This window comes from Hyperolius riggenbachi, chromosome 11 (genome assembly GCF_040937935.1).
Source record: "Hyperolius riggenbachi isolate aHypRig1 chromosome 11, aHypRig1.pri, whole genome shotgun sequence".
NCBI lineage: Eukaryota > Metazoa > Chordata > Amphibia > Anura > Hyperoliidae > Hyperolius > Hyperolius riggenbachi.
Genome location: NC_090656.1, coordinates 127,639,037 through 127,654,959, shown reverse-complemented (window position 1 = coordinate 127,654,959; position 15,923 = coordinate 127,639,037). Strand labels below are relative to the sequence as shown.

Sequence of the window (15,923 nt, the reverse complement as noted above, 5' to 3'; positions counted from 1 at the left end):
CAATTTTTCCTTTTAAATCCCAAGACCAGGCAAGAAGAATACGGTAACCTTGACAGATCAATCATGCACTTAATCCTGGTACACACATCCAATTTTAATTGCTCGATGATTGGCAAATTTTAAAAATTTTGGCTTGACCCATATTTTAGCATGTGCTCCTAACCTGTCAGCACTGACCAGATGCTGCCAGCCAGAGAAGGTTACTTTCTCCCGGACACCTACTAGTAGCCTCACTGCTAAGTGATGCCAACCTAAGAACTTGTGTGGCATAGCTTATTCTATGCATTATTGCCATCTGGAGTGCATGTTTGGGGCTCAAACATGGTCAGAAATGGCCCTGATGAGAGAATTCCTTCACATCTGCTTCATTTACAGGTCAGTGATACAAGCCAGACATTTGGCCAGCATGAAGTTAATCTGAAAATACTGAGTGGTTAGGAATTTAATGTAGAGACCTTACAAGTAGAATTGGCAGCATTCTTTTGTGGGATTACTGAGCAGATTGTCAGTGGCTTTGGGGAAATCTTTCAATACAGGGCATTTGTGCATTGCATGTGCTGAATTCTAATAATGCCCCTTACCAAACATTTCCTCATAAGTTTTCAGAAGAATGCGCCTTTACTGTTTACTGCCTGTGTTTTGTGTGCCTGAAATGACAATGTGTGAGCTATCAAAACTAGCCGTTCTGTATTGGATATTCGTTCAGAAATGGAATAGTGTGGGAAACGTAGTCGGATAGTGTGCTAGTGTCATTTAGTGCATAATAATAAAAAGCAACACTAAGGGCCTGTTCCCCCTACACACAGATTCTAGATGCAGAAAAACTGACTCCAATGAATATCTATGGGCCTGTTTCCACTAAACACGATTTTTCTGATGCAGATTTCCCATAGGCATTCATTGGAATCAGTTTTCTGCATCCAGAATCCGCATGTAGTGGAAATAGGCCCTAGTCAAAATAATTTCTGTAACACATATGCACTATGCGAATCATTGTGTGATTAGAATTGGTTTGCAGCCAGCTAGGATGCTTTAAATTGTCTGCAAATTGCAATACCACATTTTTTCAACAGTGAAATCTGAACTCTTTTGGTGTTGCCTCAGAAATATGGACTGGCTAGCAATGCTGTTTTCCTGCTGGAGCAATTGGCTGTAGAGTGGAAGCATTGCGAAGGCCTCATTCACTAAATGGGGGGGGGTGGGGGGGGAGTTAATGAACTTACCGGTATGTTTGTGAGGAAACGTGCAGTTAAACCATACCTGAATGGACTTGTGGCTTGAGGTAAATGTATACATATTGTACTAGTCCTACTAATAACTTATGTGGTGATTTTCTTTTTTATTTCTTCATTATAAGCTGGATTCGTACTCCACTAAAAATGTTCTGCAAGTGAACCTGGGTAGGGGACGTTCACATACTTCTCTTTTTAAAACTTAATGCTTTTCTAGTGTCGGAGCAAAATCCATTTTATAAATACTTGGTTGCCTTCTCATTGCAATATAAAACCAGTTGCATTCTGGCTGGAAGTCAGACCTGGGTATTTCACTTGAGGCTGTTTCCCGAATAATAAACGTGTCCCTGTCTGACTCGCATGCTGGGAAACGCAGTGGATTCGGGGCCCTTACCCAGAAACAATGGTCTGGGGTTTTAAACAGGTTAAAAAAATCTTGTTCCACCTGTATCTGGGAGACCGCTAAGCTGTTCCTGAGATGGTAAAGTACTCCTCAGAGAATTCATTAATTGTATCCAGTGTATTCTTCATTGTGCTTTTGTGAATGTTGGGGCTTCAGGAGATTTCATTCATATTTTCTAGCACTGTAGAGACACAGTCCTTTTGGATCTATATTTGGAGCAAATTTAAGGTTGTTGCCTCTTAGGAGATTAAACCAACACCAACCCAAACCTTGTTTGCTCTGAACTCTGATGTTCCTAGTTTCTTTCACAGTTTTGTTTTTGTTTTTTTTCCGGGCTTATAGACATGCCTCTCTTCCCTTTCCTCAGTTTGAGACGCAGGTGGATTTAAAAATGGATACTGACAAGCTGGCTGCGTATAGTCTTGGATATGTCTTAAATGTGATGGGAAGGAATTGTCAGAATACTGGTTAATTATTCTCAGAGGGAGTGTTGGGGCCCGTTACCACTAGCCGCGCGGCAGCATTTCCTGGTCTGTCGGTATGCAGACGAATCCCAGAAGCCGTGCCATGCACGGCTATAGGATTCATTGCTGCTCACACGGAAAAATGCTGCAATGTTGGCTGAATCGCTAATGGCCCGTTTCCACTACACCTAAGCGAATCCACACAGAAAAAAAAACGCCTGCAGATTATTATTCGTATTTGCATATGTGAATTTGTGTGCATTTGCAGGAGTTTACTTCATGCGTATTTATTATATTTTACCGTCTCCATTAATATTGACTTCTGCATGCGTAAACGTGTACACTGAAATGCATACGCATTCATGCCAACTCACTTAAACCGCACAGAAAATTCTGACAGGGGCAGGCAGGGTTTTTTTGGGCCTGCAGAGTTAAGTGAATTTCGCCTGTAATAGATACTGGCCCATTGGCTTGTATATGTCATGCGGATCTGCATGCAGAATATGCATGCAGATTCGCGTTAGTGGGAACGGGCCCCAAGGCAAGAGATTCGGACGGTGGCAGCATAATCCCCTATGGCAGAGTTTCCCGCGCTATTTTCTTGCGGGGAAAGTCTGTGGATTCGGCCCAATTTCCACAGCAGTGGTAACCAACAGTTTTTGGTGCTTCTACTTTTATTTTTTTGTTTATGGGTGGCGGGGCCAGACTTGGTACTTTGTTTCTTCAATGTTTAATTCATAATGTTTTGAAAGCGTTTTCCTTCCTATTATCTGCTTCTTCTCAGGTGCAAAACAATGTGTAGTCAGACCATACGGCAAAGAGTGGATATATTTTGAATATATAGGATGGTGTTTGTATTTGCTTTCCACCCTGAACGCCGTGTGATTGCAAATACATACATACTTATGCAAATAATGTTTTTTGGGGATCTAAAAAAAGTTCTGTGAATTGAAACAGATCTGTCCATTTGGCACATATTTGTTTGTTCAGTTCCAGTTGGCGGAAGTGTAGACTGTGTGTGATGCAATATGGGTACGGGTTGGTGACACCGCAGATGCCCACAGAATCAATGGAAGCCTATGAGAATGGATGGTGTCCATTCTCACTAGGCTGGTCAGTGCACATTTTGCTAATTGTATTCACCTGCTGCAGTCACATTTGGTTCCACTGCTGCTTGGTCCACTGCAGGGTACACAGATTGGAGCCCCAGCTAAAGCATATGGGGCTTCTTATTGGATTGCAACAGACCAATGAGAATTTTCCCTTTGAGCAAGGATTCCATGCTTATGTCAGGGCTCAATCTGTATACCATCACTTCTCCCCTGCATTGGACACCAGCTCGGTGGCGATGTTAGGGTAACCTCTTCTGTCCTTTTCAAAGATGAAAAACTGATGTTAACGGAACAAATTGGTCCATTTGAAATGGAAAACTGATCAGTATTTCATCTTTGACAGTGTGAACACAACCTAAGGCCCTGAACACTATCACACTTGTGTCCGCTTCTCTCTGCTTCTTTTTGCATCTGTAAGGCTATGTTTCCAAATCCAGTCTCTAGGCAACAGAGGTGGCTGCCTTGATACATGGTACTGCATTGCTCGCTGATGTTACCCTATTCAGTTGCTATCCCATTCATTTGTAATGATGCAGAAAAGCCAGCAATCATGCTTTGCAAATCACAATACATGGTTAGAAGCATCAAAGTGCAGTGTATGCACTTTCTGATGTCCTGGCAGATGGAAGTGAGGCCTGAGACCTCTTGTACACTGCATGCGATTCCTTTTTAATTTTTTTTTATTTATTTATTTTTCTTTTCCCATCTGAGTTTTGATTCCGATTTAAAAAAAAGTAGCAGCATGCAGTATGTTTTTTAATCGGAATCAAAAATCGGATCAGGTAAAAAATCAGAATCGCATGTAGTGTGCAATAGGCCAAACATTGATGTGTTGCTTCTGTGTGTTGTGCTCAGACCCTAATGCTGGGAATACACCATGAGTTTTTTCGGCAGATAGATGGTTCGATAGAGAATTTGACAGGTCCAATCTGATTTTTATCTTTTTTTTTTTTTTTTTTTATCGATGTTCTCATAGAAGTGAATGGAAATCGATCTGAAAAAATCTGCTGAAAAAAACTCATTGTGTATTAATACCCAGCATAAGGGTTTAAAAATACAAAAAAGGTGCTTTCCACCTAAAGGTGCCCATACACTAATGCGATTTCTTGCTGATAGACCGCAGATTCGATCAAAAATCGATAACTAAAATCGATAACGCAAATGCAGACCGATTGACTAATTACCATCCAAAATCGATCGATCCAGTCAATCTGCCCAGGTGGAAAATTTCAATCGTCGGCGGGTCAGGAGCATGTCCTTAGCTGCGTTCGATACGGCAACGACCGACGCAGCAATACATCACCTGTCCGGCTGACACGAGTCCCCGGGTCCCTGCTGTCTCTCACTTCTTCTGGCATCCTTTCTTCACTTCCTATCTGGTCCTGTGAGAAAGCCAAGTTCAAACAGTAGAAGGCGCTTTACTGTTTGAACTTTCTGCTTGTGACAGGACGGGAAGTGAAGGGAAGATGGAGTAACCTGGATGAAATGAGACTGCAGGGACCTGGGGAATATGTATTGTGGCTGGCCAGGGGAGCAGGGGCGGCAGCAGCAGTTCCACAGGTTGTGAATCGATTTAATGCTGAAATCTATTCAAAATATGTTTGCAGTGTATGGGCAGCTGTGAGATCCCTCTCTGATTAGATCGGAGAGGGATCTATCGGTTGATCTGGTGGCAATTGACTGACCAGTGTATGTCTGCCTTAAAGCGGACCCAAACCAAACATTTTTTTTAATTCAAAATATTTAGTTGCATCACTCTGACACATACAAAGATAATTAAACACTCCTTCAAGTCTATGAGCATTTCAGTGCATGCTTTTCACCCTTCTCTTTTCATAACTAGGGTTATACAGGTGGGAGCCATTAGCAATTCCTCCTTTGCGGGACACAACCTACTCCACCAATCTGCTGGATTCTGCCCCGGCAATATGTAAGCAAGGGAGGGGTTCCACCAATAAATGTAACATATTTTGTATTTGTCATCATGCAGCTGAAAAAAGGCTGCTATTTATTATTATAATTTAGAAAAGAGATTTTATTTCTGAAATGTTGTATTTTTAATTTGGGTCCACTCTAAGGGTTTAGCCACTTGCCGACCGCCCACAGCCAATTAGTGGCGGCAAAGTGGCACCCCCAGGACCGCGTAACGCCAATTGGCGACACCTGGGGGACTGAATTGCCAGGGATCGCGCACAGTGATGCGCCCGCATCCGCAGGCATTAGGCTCCGCCCACCCGCAACGTCAACCCGTCGGCCAATTAGCAGTGCCGGAGGGTTGTTAACCCCCGATCTGCCGCATAGTAAGCGGTTAATATGCTTTGTAATGTATACAAAGCATATTATACAGGCTCCCTCCTGCCCTGGTGGTCCCAGTGACCGAGGGACCACCAGGGCATGAGGCAGCCCCCCTAGTAAGCACACACAAATGCTGATCCTGCCCCCTGGCACCCCTCAGACCCCCCCTGATCACCCCCCCCAGACCACTGTTTGCACCCAAACGCCTCCCCCCTAATCACCCATCAATCACCCCCTCTCACTATCTGTCAACGCTATTTTTTAGATTAGGTCCTAAACTGCCCCCGGGGGGCTCCTGAACGCCCCCCCCCCCCGTGTACTGTATACATCTATTCTCCCCATTAATCACCCCCTGTCACCACCTGTCACTGCCACCCATCAGATCAGACCCTAATCTGCCCCTTGCAGGCATCCAATTACCCGCCCACACCCTCAGATCGCCCTCACCCCTCCCCCCCCCCCCCCCCAAATCACCTCCCCAATGCATCTCTTTGTTCGATTCAATCCGACATGTCCGATCGGGATTCGATTAAATTTGCGTTTTCAAAACAATGGCAAATTGAATCGAATCGCACAAAACGTATAGTGTAGATGGGGCAATAGATACATGGGACATTCAAAACTCTGTACAATCAGGGCATCTAGCAGTACAAATACAGACAATGTTGGTGAGTGGTTTGAGACAGCAGCAATACTGGTGCTATGTTCATATGATAAATTACATTAGAATAAGAAACACTAGGAGATACCAACCCTTTCGAGCACAGGAGAATGAGAATGACGTTTTACAAAAAGGAAGTTGCTTGTCAGAGTACAGATTAGTTTACTAGACTCCCATAATAATAAAATGATAAACACATGACAGTAACTTCCTAATCTTCTGGGAGCCAGTCCGTTAGAATTATTGTCTCATGACAGTAAGGACTGCTTACTGCTAATGAAACAATAATTCTTAGTATATACTCTAATTTGAAAGGAATACAAACATTAACCACTTCAGCCCGAGAGCAATTTTCACATATAGACGCTGCTCCCATTCATTTGCCAATAACTTTATTACTCCTTATCACAACTAAATGATCTATATATTGTTTTTTTCAGGACAAATTCGGCTTTTAGTGTGTGTTCATTTTGTTTAGTAATCACCTTATTTTCTATGCATTTTAAAGGGAAAATAAGGGAAAAAGATGAAAAAAAACAATCTATTCCTCCATTTACATCCATTATAGCTTTAAATTAAACAGTGCTGACTAGAAGTTAAACCCACTAATTTTATTTGCTCATCCATCCTGGTTATTGCAACATTTAGATTATGTTCCTAGCACAATGTATGGAGAGAATATTGTATTTGGAAATAAAGGTGTCTTTTTTCTGTTTTGTGTTTTTTGCTTTCTCATTGTACACTGTCAATGATTACAAGGCCTTATTTTGAAAAATAATAGTAATATACCCTTATGGCATACATATTTAAAAAGCCTGGTTCCTAAGGTAACAATATATGTTGTTTCTTTCATATTCTGTCACTTTGTTTTCATTTTACAAGTCTTTTATTTTGGTACAGAATATGCAAAAATGTAATTTCTTTTGATTCAGTTTGTGACTAAAAAAAATACAGGAGACATGCGCCTCAACCCTAAAACTCTTTAAACTCTATTCTACTACTTATCACGGTTAAAATGATACCACATATGTCTCTTGTAGTGTTGCTAAAACTTTCCCAAGTTTGATCATAATTCTGAAAATGACTTTTTATATTTGATTGAGTTTGTCCCTACCTATTTTTCATGTGACGTGGTTCACAGGTTTTAGACACACCAAAATGGATTCCACAACTCGTCATGGTTAAAATGATACCACATGTGCCTCATTTAGTAGCAAACTGGTGGTGCACTCTCCACAACAACACTGGACAAATATATTTGTCCAGTTGGGCTTAAGTGGTTAAAGAACCTCTGTCGCAAAAATCTTAAAATTTAAAATACATGTAAACATACACAAATAGGAAGTACGTTTCTTCCAGAGTAAAATGAGCCATAAATTACTTTTCTCCTATGTTGCTGTCACGTACAGTAAGTAGTAGAAATCTGACCTTGCTGACAGATTTTTGGACTAGCCCATCCTCTCATGGGGGGTTCTCAGGGTTTTCTTTATTTTTAAAAGCACCTAGTGTATGGCAGTTGCTCCGTCCAACTGCCCAAAAAGTGTGCAGCGAGAGGGGGGCTGGCCAGCATCTTTGTATAAATCTTTTTAAGGGAATGTCTTTATAAATAAGTCTATGCTGAGAATCCCCCATGACGAGATGGATTAACCCAAAACATGTCGGTAATGTCAGATTTCTACTACCTACCGTGACATCAACATAGGAGAAAATTAATGTATGGCTCATTTTACTCTGGAAGAAATGTACTTCTTATTTGTATGTGTTTTAAATTTTAAGATTTTTTTTCGACAGTTTCTCTTTAAAGTGAGACCAAAAATTGAAAACTCTAGTACCTGTTGCAAGGTACAAGAGTATTAGGGTAACATAGTTACCACTACCAACACTTCAATTTTTATAGACATTTATACAGTTACCTGTGTCCTTGTAGTGCCTGTATACTGGGAGGTGCCCAGTGACAGTCACTTCTGGTTATAGCTTACTCCTCCCCTGGTAGTAACACGTTGCCGTGGCAAGCTGATGCGCCCTTCGGAAATGGACCCAAACTACGTGACTTTCCACTGGCCCGATACCGCTGTCAGTCACTGCGCCATCAGTAATGAAGATGCAATGTGGCAGGTCTTCTCTAAGGCACATTAATTGCTCAGTGTATTCTGTGAAGGGCCGCAGAACATGTCAGTGAGTACTGTATACACGTATAATTGTAAATAACTGAATAACTACTTCTAGGGCTCTTTCACACGAGCAAGTTAATAGGCAGTGAAAAGACTGTAGAACTCGCACAACTGCTCGCTGCTGTCTGCTAGATGCTCACTGCTGCTTGGAAACTAACAGCACACAGTTCAGCTGCCCATGTGGAAGGGCCCTTACTCTGCTTATAGTTACAGATACATACACGCTAGATTAAACTCGACAGAGGTGGCTGTTGTCTCTACTAAGAATCTAGTGTGTGTATAGGAACTCCTAAATTGACCAATCCATGAGCGCACCTGAAGCTGCTCCACTGAGCGCCGCACATCGTCTCTCTTCCCCTCCATAGCAACAGATGTGCCTGTTCAGCACTTAGCCCTGAACTGTCATGGAGTCCCAATCTCTACAGGTGGCAGTACTCATACATATGTATGAGGAGTCGCTCATCCTGGATTTTTCCACTAACAAGCCAGGATAGAGGCCGATGTATAGAACTTACCATTTATGAATGACAGAAAACGTTATATTTTAACCTTTGAAGGATCTCTTAAGATGAGCAGTGGGTGTCTGTTAATATTCACATCCTTTATTGCTCTGTTCATCTTACTCCTATGGAACAAATGCCCAGTTAAGCTCCTGGCTGCAGAATGCTATTAGAGTGAATATTTGAACAGAAGCCCAGTTTTACATTCTGACTTAGGCTCTTTAATAACTAGGAATCTAATTTCCAGCTACTCCCACAAGATGCATTTTGATAGAAAAATCCTTTAAAGATTAGAGAGGCCTCCCAACACTATCCCAATTTGACCCATCCCGTTAACTTGGGAGAGCTATTAGGGCCATGTCAAACCAAAAACTCGTGGTCCTCTATTGCAAGGGTAATATTTGGGGAGGGGGATGGGAGATAAGATGCAGCTTACGGTAATCCTGGGAGTGAGAGCTGTGCAGCTATAAAGAAGCCATGTGTACTGTTCATTGGAGAGGAGGGATGACAGGGCAGTGCGAAAGAAAGCCTCCAGCGAGGCAGGTAAGTAGCACAATGCGACTCTTTCATTGCCCATCATATGCTGTGGGACAGCTGTACACATGCTAGATTGTGGGCTGAGACCTCACTAAATAATTATTCTGGCTGAGAGTGCTTGAGAGTACAAAGCTTTAGTTGGTGCTGCTATTTGCAGCTACTATGATGCTAAGAAGCAGCTACAAAGGGGTAGTTTGCTCACCGAAAAAACGTAGGTTATCAAAACAATAAAAACCTGACCGAACTGTCACCTAAAGGCAAACGCAAATTAAACTGAAGAGGCACTCTTAAAAAAAATAAAAATGGTTAAAATCATCTAATAAATATCGGTTAAAAAAGTAAGATGAACTAACCTCCAAGCATGAGAGCATTTGTTCAGCAAGCAAGTAGTTTGAGACACAAAAAATTGACAACTCGTTTTACGGGACAAACCTGCTTCTACACAGCTTGGACCTCCAAGTCTAAGCACTCCAGACTGTGTTGGACTAAGGCCCAGTGCACACCAAATCCGCTAGCAGATCCACAAACCGCTAGCGGTTTTTGGTGCGGATTTCAGAGATTTCGCCCAGTGCACACCGAGCGGATTTGGATGCGATCCGCCGGCCACATCCGCCTGTAAATCCGCTTGGCTATTGTATTTCAATGGTCTGGTGCACACCGGCGGTTTGAGGTTTTTTAGCAAACTGCAAACGTGCAGTAGGAGGCACGTTTGAGGTTTGCCACAAACCTCAAACCACCGGTGTGCACCAGCCCTTTGAAATACATTAGCCAAGCGGATTTACAGGCAGATGCGGCCTACGGATCGCATTTAAAATCCGCTCGGGGTGCACTGGGCCTTACTCCACTTTTTTTTGTATCTCAAAAAACTACTTGTTGAACTGACACGCTCATTCTTAAGGTAAGAACATCTTGCCTCTTAAACTGTTTGCAATCATTTTATGTTTTTTTTAGGGGGTGGGGGGGGGGGGGGGGTGAGGGAGCGCCTCCCTCCCTCCCAGTTTGCTTTTAAAAATACCTTCTGGGAAACCTTTTATGCTGTACTGCTTTGCTAACGGACTACTCTGAGAGGGAGGAATAGATTAATAATAGCCAGAAGAGGGTCATTAACTCTGCTGTATATTCTATGGTTACTTTCTGTGTCTTGTGCAATCTGTGCTCTTTAGCTGTATTGGAATAAAACTTTCTGTCCTGTTCCTGGTACTGATGTATGGCAAGCCTTGTCTCTGCTGCCAGCTAGCACAGCCAGCCTCACAGGAATGTCCACGCCTAGAGGAATTCACAATGTTTCTAGGTGGTATGAAATGTCAAGCATGGGATGGGAGGAGGACCAACAACTGTGTGACAATATTTACTCCACACAGACCACATCCCCCAGCCAGACACACACAGATTGTGACATCTGAGAGCCCAAAATAAGCCCTCACGGACCATACCCCTCTCCCTCAACTTATTTTAGGACTTTACAATCAGAACTGAGGTGGCTGTATTATTTGCAGCTTGCAGGGGACTACAAATGATGTAGATTATTAACTTTCGCTATTTTAAGTACTGTAACTGTATAGTGAATATTCATAACAAAATGCTTAATGGAACTCCAGATAAACTCTGCCAGTTTGTTTGCTGTCTAGCTGAAGGATTTTCTCCAAAAGCAGAAAATAATATCTACATAAATATATATTTCTTTTTTAGTGGAGTTGGTTAGAACTTCTAACCAGGTTTTAGTACTGTTTAACAGATTCTCTCACTTATGGTGGCCATACACGGTACAATAAAAAAGTTCGATTTTCCCGTTTATTCGATTTAATTGATAGAATTGAAAGTTGAAAAATTATTTTTTTTCGATCAAGAAATTCGAACGATTATCCCGTTTTTTTTCTGGAAAAATCGGACATGCTGGGAAAATCTTTATATTCGATCTAACGGAATAATCAAACTAAATTATCTAATTGAAAAATTGTACCATGTATGGCCACCTTAAGTCTCAGCAGCAAGTATCCCCTCAGCTCTTAGGGCTGGTTCAGACGGACGCTTGTGGAGCGTTTACTGCCAGCGTTCGTGGCTTGGCGTTAAACGCTCCCATTCAAGTGAATGGGAGCGTTTGTACCAAGCTTTCACGCGCGTTTACACGACCGCGGCGTTTGGGTCCCGATTTTCACTGGCGTTCAAGGAGCCCCTGGAAGCTACATGTTGCTTTCAGGGGCGGTTAACCGCGACGGGTAATGTCCCCCTAGGGGAAGAAAAAACGCACCCGCATCCGAACGCAACGCGAACGCTGCTGAAAGCCCGACCGCATTGCCACCGCGACGCCAATGAACGCGACGCCTCCAAACGTCCATCTGAACCTGCCCTTAGTCATATGGACATTTCCTAGGTGACATGGTAGAAGTGATAAAAATGTACTTGAAAATCTGACCTGTGGATGTCAGTCGCCCATCAGGCTTGCCCCCTCCTTCAACACCTTCAAACCAGCCTTCAAAACTCACCTGCAACAGCTGGAAGCTGAATTACATCTTCCCCCAGAGTCCACTGTGGCCTAGAGGAGGAACAGTAATTAACGCCACCGGGACTTTTGCAGGAGCAGCGTGAGCCCTTTTTTCAGCTTTACTCTGCACCCATATTTCCTAGGCCTTAATTACATGTACACCCATGTCTGTCCTACAAGCTGAGTCTATAAATACTTATTGTATGCATTATATTTATCAGACAGTGGCCACGTGCTGTCTGGGTCTCTTCTTGAAACAGACAGGTGAGGATGAGTAGAGCGAGTCACCGAGGGAGAGTTCATTTTACTAGTGAGTCAGTGTGCTGATTAATTCTTTCCAAGTTACAGGGAAGTTGTCATGAGGAGAAGGGTGCTTGGACAAGCAGCAGTTCCCTCTTTGGGTATAGAAGCATGTTCGTACTGAGACTTTTTAATGTGATCATGTAATATGGAATTCATTCTGGTTATGGCCATCATATAACTAATTATGTGTAGTGTTCAGTTCCAAGGCACAGTCTAAAGCCCACACAGACAGGCCCTGCAGTTAGAGGGTTATGGAGGCTGAAATATTTATTTCCTTGTAAACAATTCTTGTTGCCTGGCTATGCTGCTGATTCCCTGATTCTAGTACTTTAAGCCACTGACCCAAAGTAGTCCTGCAGCTCAGGTACTCTGACTAAATGTATCCTTGTTTAACAGGAGGCTAATGAAGCTTTCCTCGCTGTCCCCTGTTGCCCTCAGCGGACCTTCCAGCTGATCAGGACCACACTCCTACCATGAGCACGGCCTTGCCTTCGCTGTAGCACAGAGCTGCCTGACTGGCTCCGGCTTACTGCGCAGGGGAGGCCGTATTCGTGCAGGTGCACTATGGCCACACTTGTGCTTGAAGGGGAGCGTGCCCCGATCAGATTACCCAAAAGCCTTTGTCAGTAATGTTTGGAGGGTCTGCGATGAGGGACCAGAGGACTGAGGGCGAAGCCTCCATTAGGATCCAGAAGCTTCCCTTTTCTGTACCGTGTATCGACCAGCTGATCCGGCCAGCTGATAATATTCAGCTGGCCCGATCATGCTGCTCGACCCGCGCCCGCTCGATTCCCACCGGCGGACAATGGCAGGGAATCGAGCAGTGATAAGGAAGCGCCGGCGGGGACGAGCAGCAATAGAGCCGCTGGCTCGATCCTGCGCATAAAACGAGCCGTGTATGCACGGCATTAGGCAAATATGAGATTTTATTTTTGTCAAAAAAAAAAGTGTGGTTACTTATTGTTACTATTGCAGGAGGTGATGAGACATTCTTGTTATCTCACGTCATGATACAATGTTTTCAGTTACAGAAACGACTTCCACAGCAATGTTAATCATATTGTAAGCAAAAGCAAACTGCATACAAACATTAATTGCTATAATTGACTGTATGACAATGTATGCATCTTGTGTTTCAGAGTCACCATGGGAGAGTACAATGAGAAGAAAGAGACCTGTGGAACAATATGTCTCAAGTATCTGCTCTTCACTTTCAACTTCTTTTTCTGGGTGAGTCACTGCAATTTATTTACCGCATTTAGTCACAGATTATATCCTATCCCTGAATTCTTTTCCTGGCATGCTGCTGGGGAGGGGAGCTTCTACCTGGCTCTGTACAATCTCTCATTTCCATACCTGGCAAAACGAATGCTGCTGTGCTACACAAGAATGGACTATGCAACCCCATTGAAAAGTAGATAAAGCCTCTATCAATCACCACAGATACATTCAAATTTCAATACAGTTGTGAGCTGCTAGTAGAATCAACCAATAGACTTGTGACTTGTGTTGCTACCCGTGGCTTGGAGGTTCTCCTAGGCTAATAATCATTGGAGAAAGTAGTAGACCCTGGAAAACCTGGCCTGGATTGGTTTAGACGCTGTTCTTTTACTGGCACTCTGTTGCTGTTAATTTTGATGGATCTGGACTCAAAACGGACCATTTGAATTGGTGTTTTTCTGTTTCACATATTTTTTTGAAAGGTTTGAGCAGGAGTACACTAACCCATAATCGGCTTCACATCATTATGCCACATTCTGCACATCAGTTTCAGCATCTAAACATTTTGGTATTGATGGTGCATGCATTATCGTGTTAATTGTTGCTATCATCCATAACAGTGATATCGACTTCCTTATATAGAGGTGAATGTTTAAAGGGACTCCGAGCAGTGCAGAAACTATGAAAAGATGCATATCATTTTAAAGCTCTCTTTCTCCTCTTTCCAATGATATATAAACCGCCGCCCTACGCCTTTTAATTTTCGCTATTTTCGCGATTTAAATTGCCGTGGCCGCGATTTCAATCGCAAAAATAGAGAAAACTAAAAGGCGTAGGACGACGATTTAGGTGTCGCCAGAAAGAGGAGAAAGAGAGCTTTAAAATGATATCCATCTTTCCATGGTTACTTGTATTACACAGGACGACACTTTCCCCAGTGTCAGCAGCTCCATTTTGCAGAAAAAGTCGCCCTGTATAATACAAGGTAACTATGGAAAGATGGATATCATTTTAAAGCTCTCTTTCTCCTCTTTCTGGCGACACCTAAATCGTCGCCCTACGCCTTTTAGTTTTCTCTATTTTCGCGATTGAAATCGCGGCCGCGGCAATTTCAATCGTGAAAATAGCGAAAACTAAAAGGCATAGGGCGGCGGTTTATATATCATTGGAAAGAGGAGAAGGAGAGCTTTAAAATGATATGCATCTTTCCATAGTTTCTGCACTGCTCGGAGTCCCTTTAAAGTACTGCATTCTTTAACAAACAACAAACAGAGACTCTTTCTAGGCCTCGAGATAAATTTACAGGAGAGTTTGAAATAGCCAGAGAAGAGAAGAGAACCCAGAGAATGAGGCCATTGCCTAGAGCCCACAACAACCGCCACAATCCACCCTCTCCAGATCCCGCCAACTGATGCCAGAGGTCCCATACTTATTGTTGTTTTGTCTCAGGATTCATAATAACCTGTGTCCACTCTGGTCCCCTGCTGGACAGCCTGGTACACTGGTCGAGTAGTACTGTGCAAGCGCAGTATGCTTTAAGCCACGGGGACAGCGCAACTCGACCAGAGTACCAGCCATACTGTGGGGGAGACGGCAGCCTGCAACTAATTGCTTGTCATTGTTTGTACAGTTGGGGGATTCTGCAAGCCTGTTTCTGGCTGGAAAGGGAAAATGAAGCCAATTAGAAAAGACTGTTTTCAGCCATCTTTCAGTGTCTGTTCTAAGGCTTGGTACACCCGCTAGACTAAACTCTGCAGAGGCAGCTGGTGAGAGCCTTCTCATAACAGAATCTAGCAGGTGTATAGCTGGCACCATGTGGTGTTAAAAGATGTGCAGTACCAGGTCATTTAGGATGAGCACATTGTACCCATCCATACCCCACACCGAAAGCCACCTACTATATAGCAACAGAAATCGTTGCTCAGCTGTTGCTAGGTGATGCATCTGTACAGCACTTGGCCTTGACTTGTTGCTCCTGGGATCGAGTACTGATGGCTACAGGTGACCGTTCACATGGACCAACCTTCAAAAAGATATGGAAAAAACAGAACCAGACATAAACTGCTATTGCTGCAGCAGATCACCTGACACTGAAGTGCTTTACTTTGCAAAAAGGGGATTCAAAAACAACTTTTAGTGGGTAAGACCTGCTTTTAGTGTACATAGTTCATTGGGGAAGCCCTGGCAACAATCTTACTGCCAGTTAGGCTAAGCACCCACTTGTGATTGCAGGGAGAGGTGGAAGCACTTCCCAAGACAGGCTGCCTCTGAATGACTAACAGCATAGGTGTGCAGAGCCTACTTATAGACAGGATACACATCTTGCATTAAAAACAGATGCACCAAATTAACATAAATGGAGGATGTTGGCTTCCAAAAACAGTTTGCACGCAGAGTCTACCATACTGGACCCTTCCACCGCCATGAGGTAATCCTTATGGAAGGCACCCTAACCTCTAATTACCAAAGGGCTTTGAAATCTTCAAAACCAGAGGGCTCACACAGGAATCATGGGACATCACTGTAAAACTGTTTTGTACAT

General features: G+C 43.2%; 1 protein-coding gene across 1 annotated transcript in view; it reads left to right on the top strand.

Moving 5' to 3' along the window:
• CD151 (CD151 molecule (Raph blood group)) overlaps positions 1-15,923 on the top strand; it is an 83,207-nt gene that overhangs the window by 34,113 nt on the left and 33,171 nt on the right. Inside the window, exon 2 of the mRNA XM_068261385.1 lies at positions 13,300-13,390. Coding sequence (XP_068117486.1) covers positions 13,307-13,390 — 84 coding nt within the window. The 5' untranslated portion in view covers positions 13,300-13,306. The remainder of the gene's footprint in view (positions 1-13,299; positions 13,391-15,923) is intronic.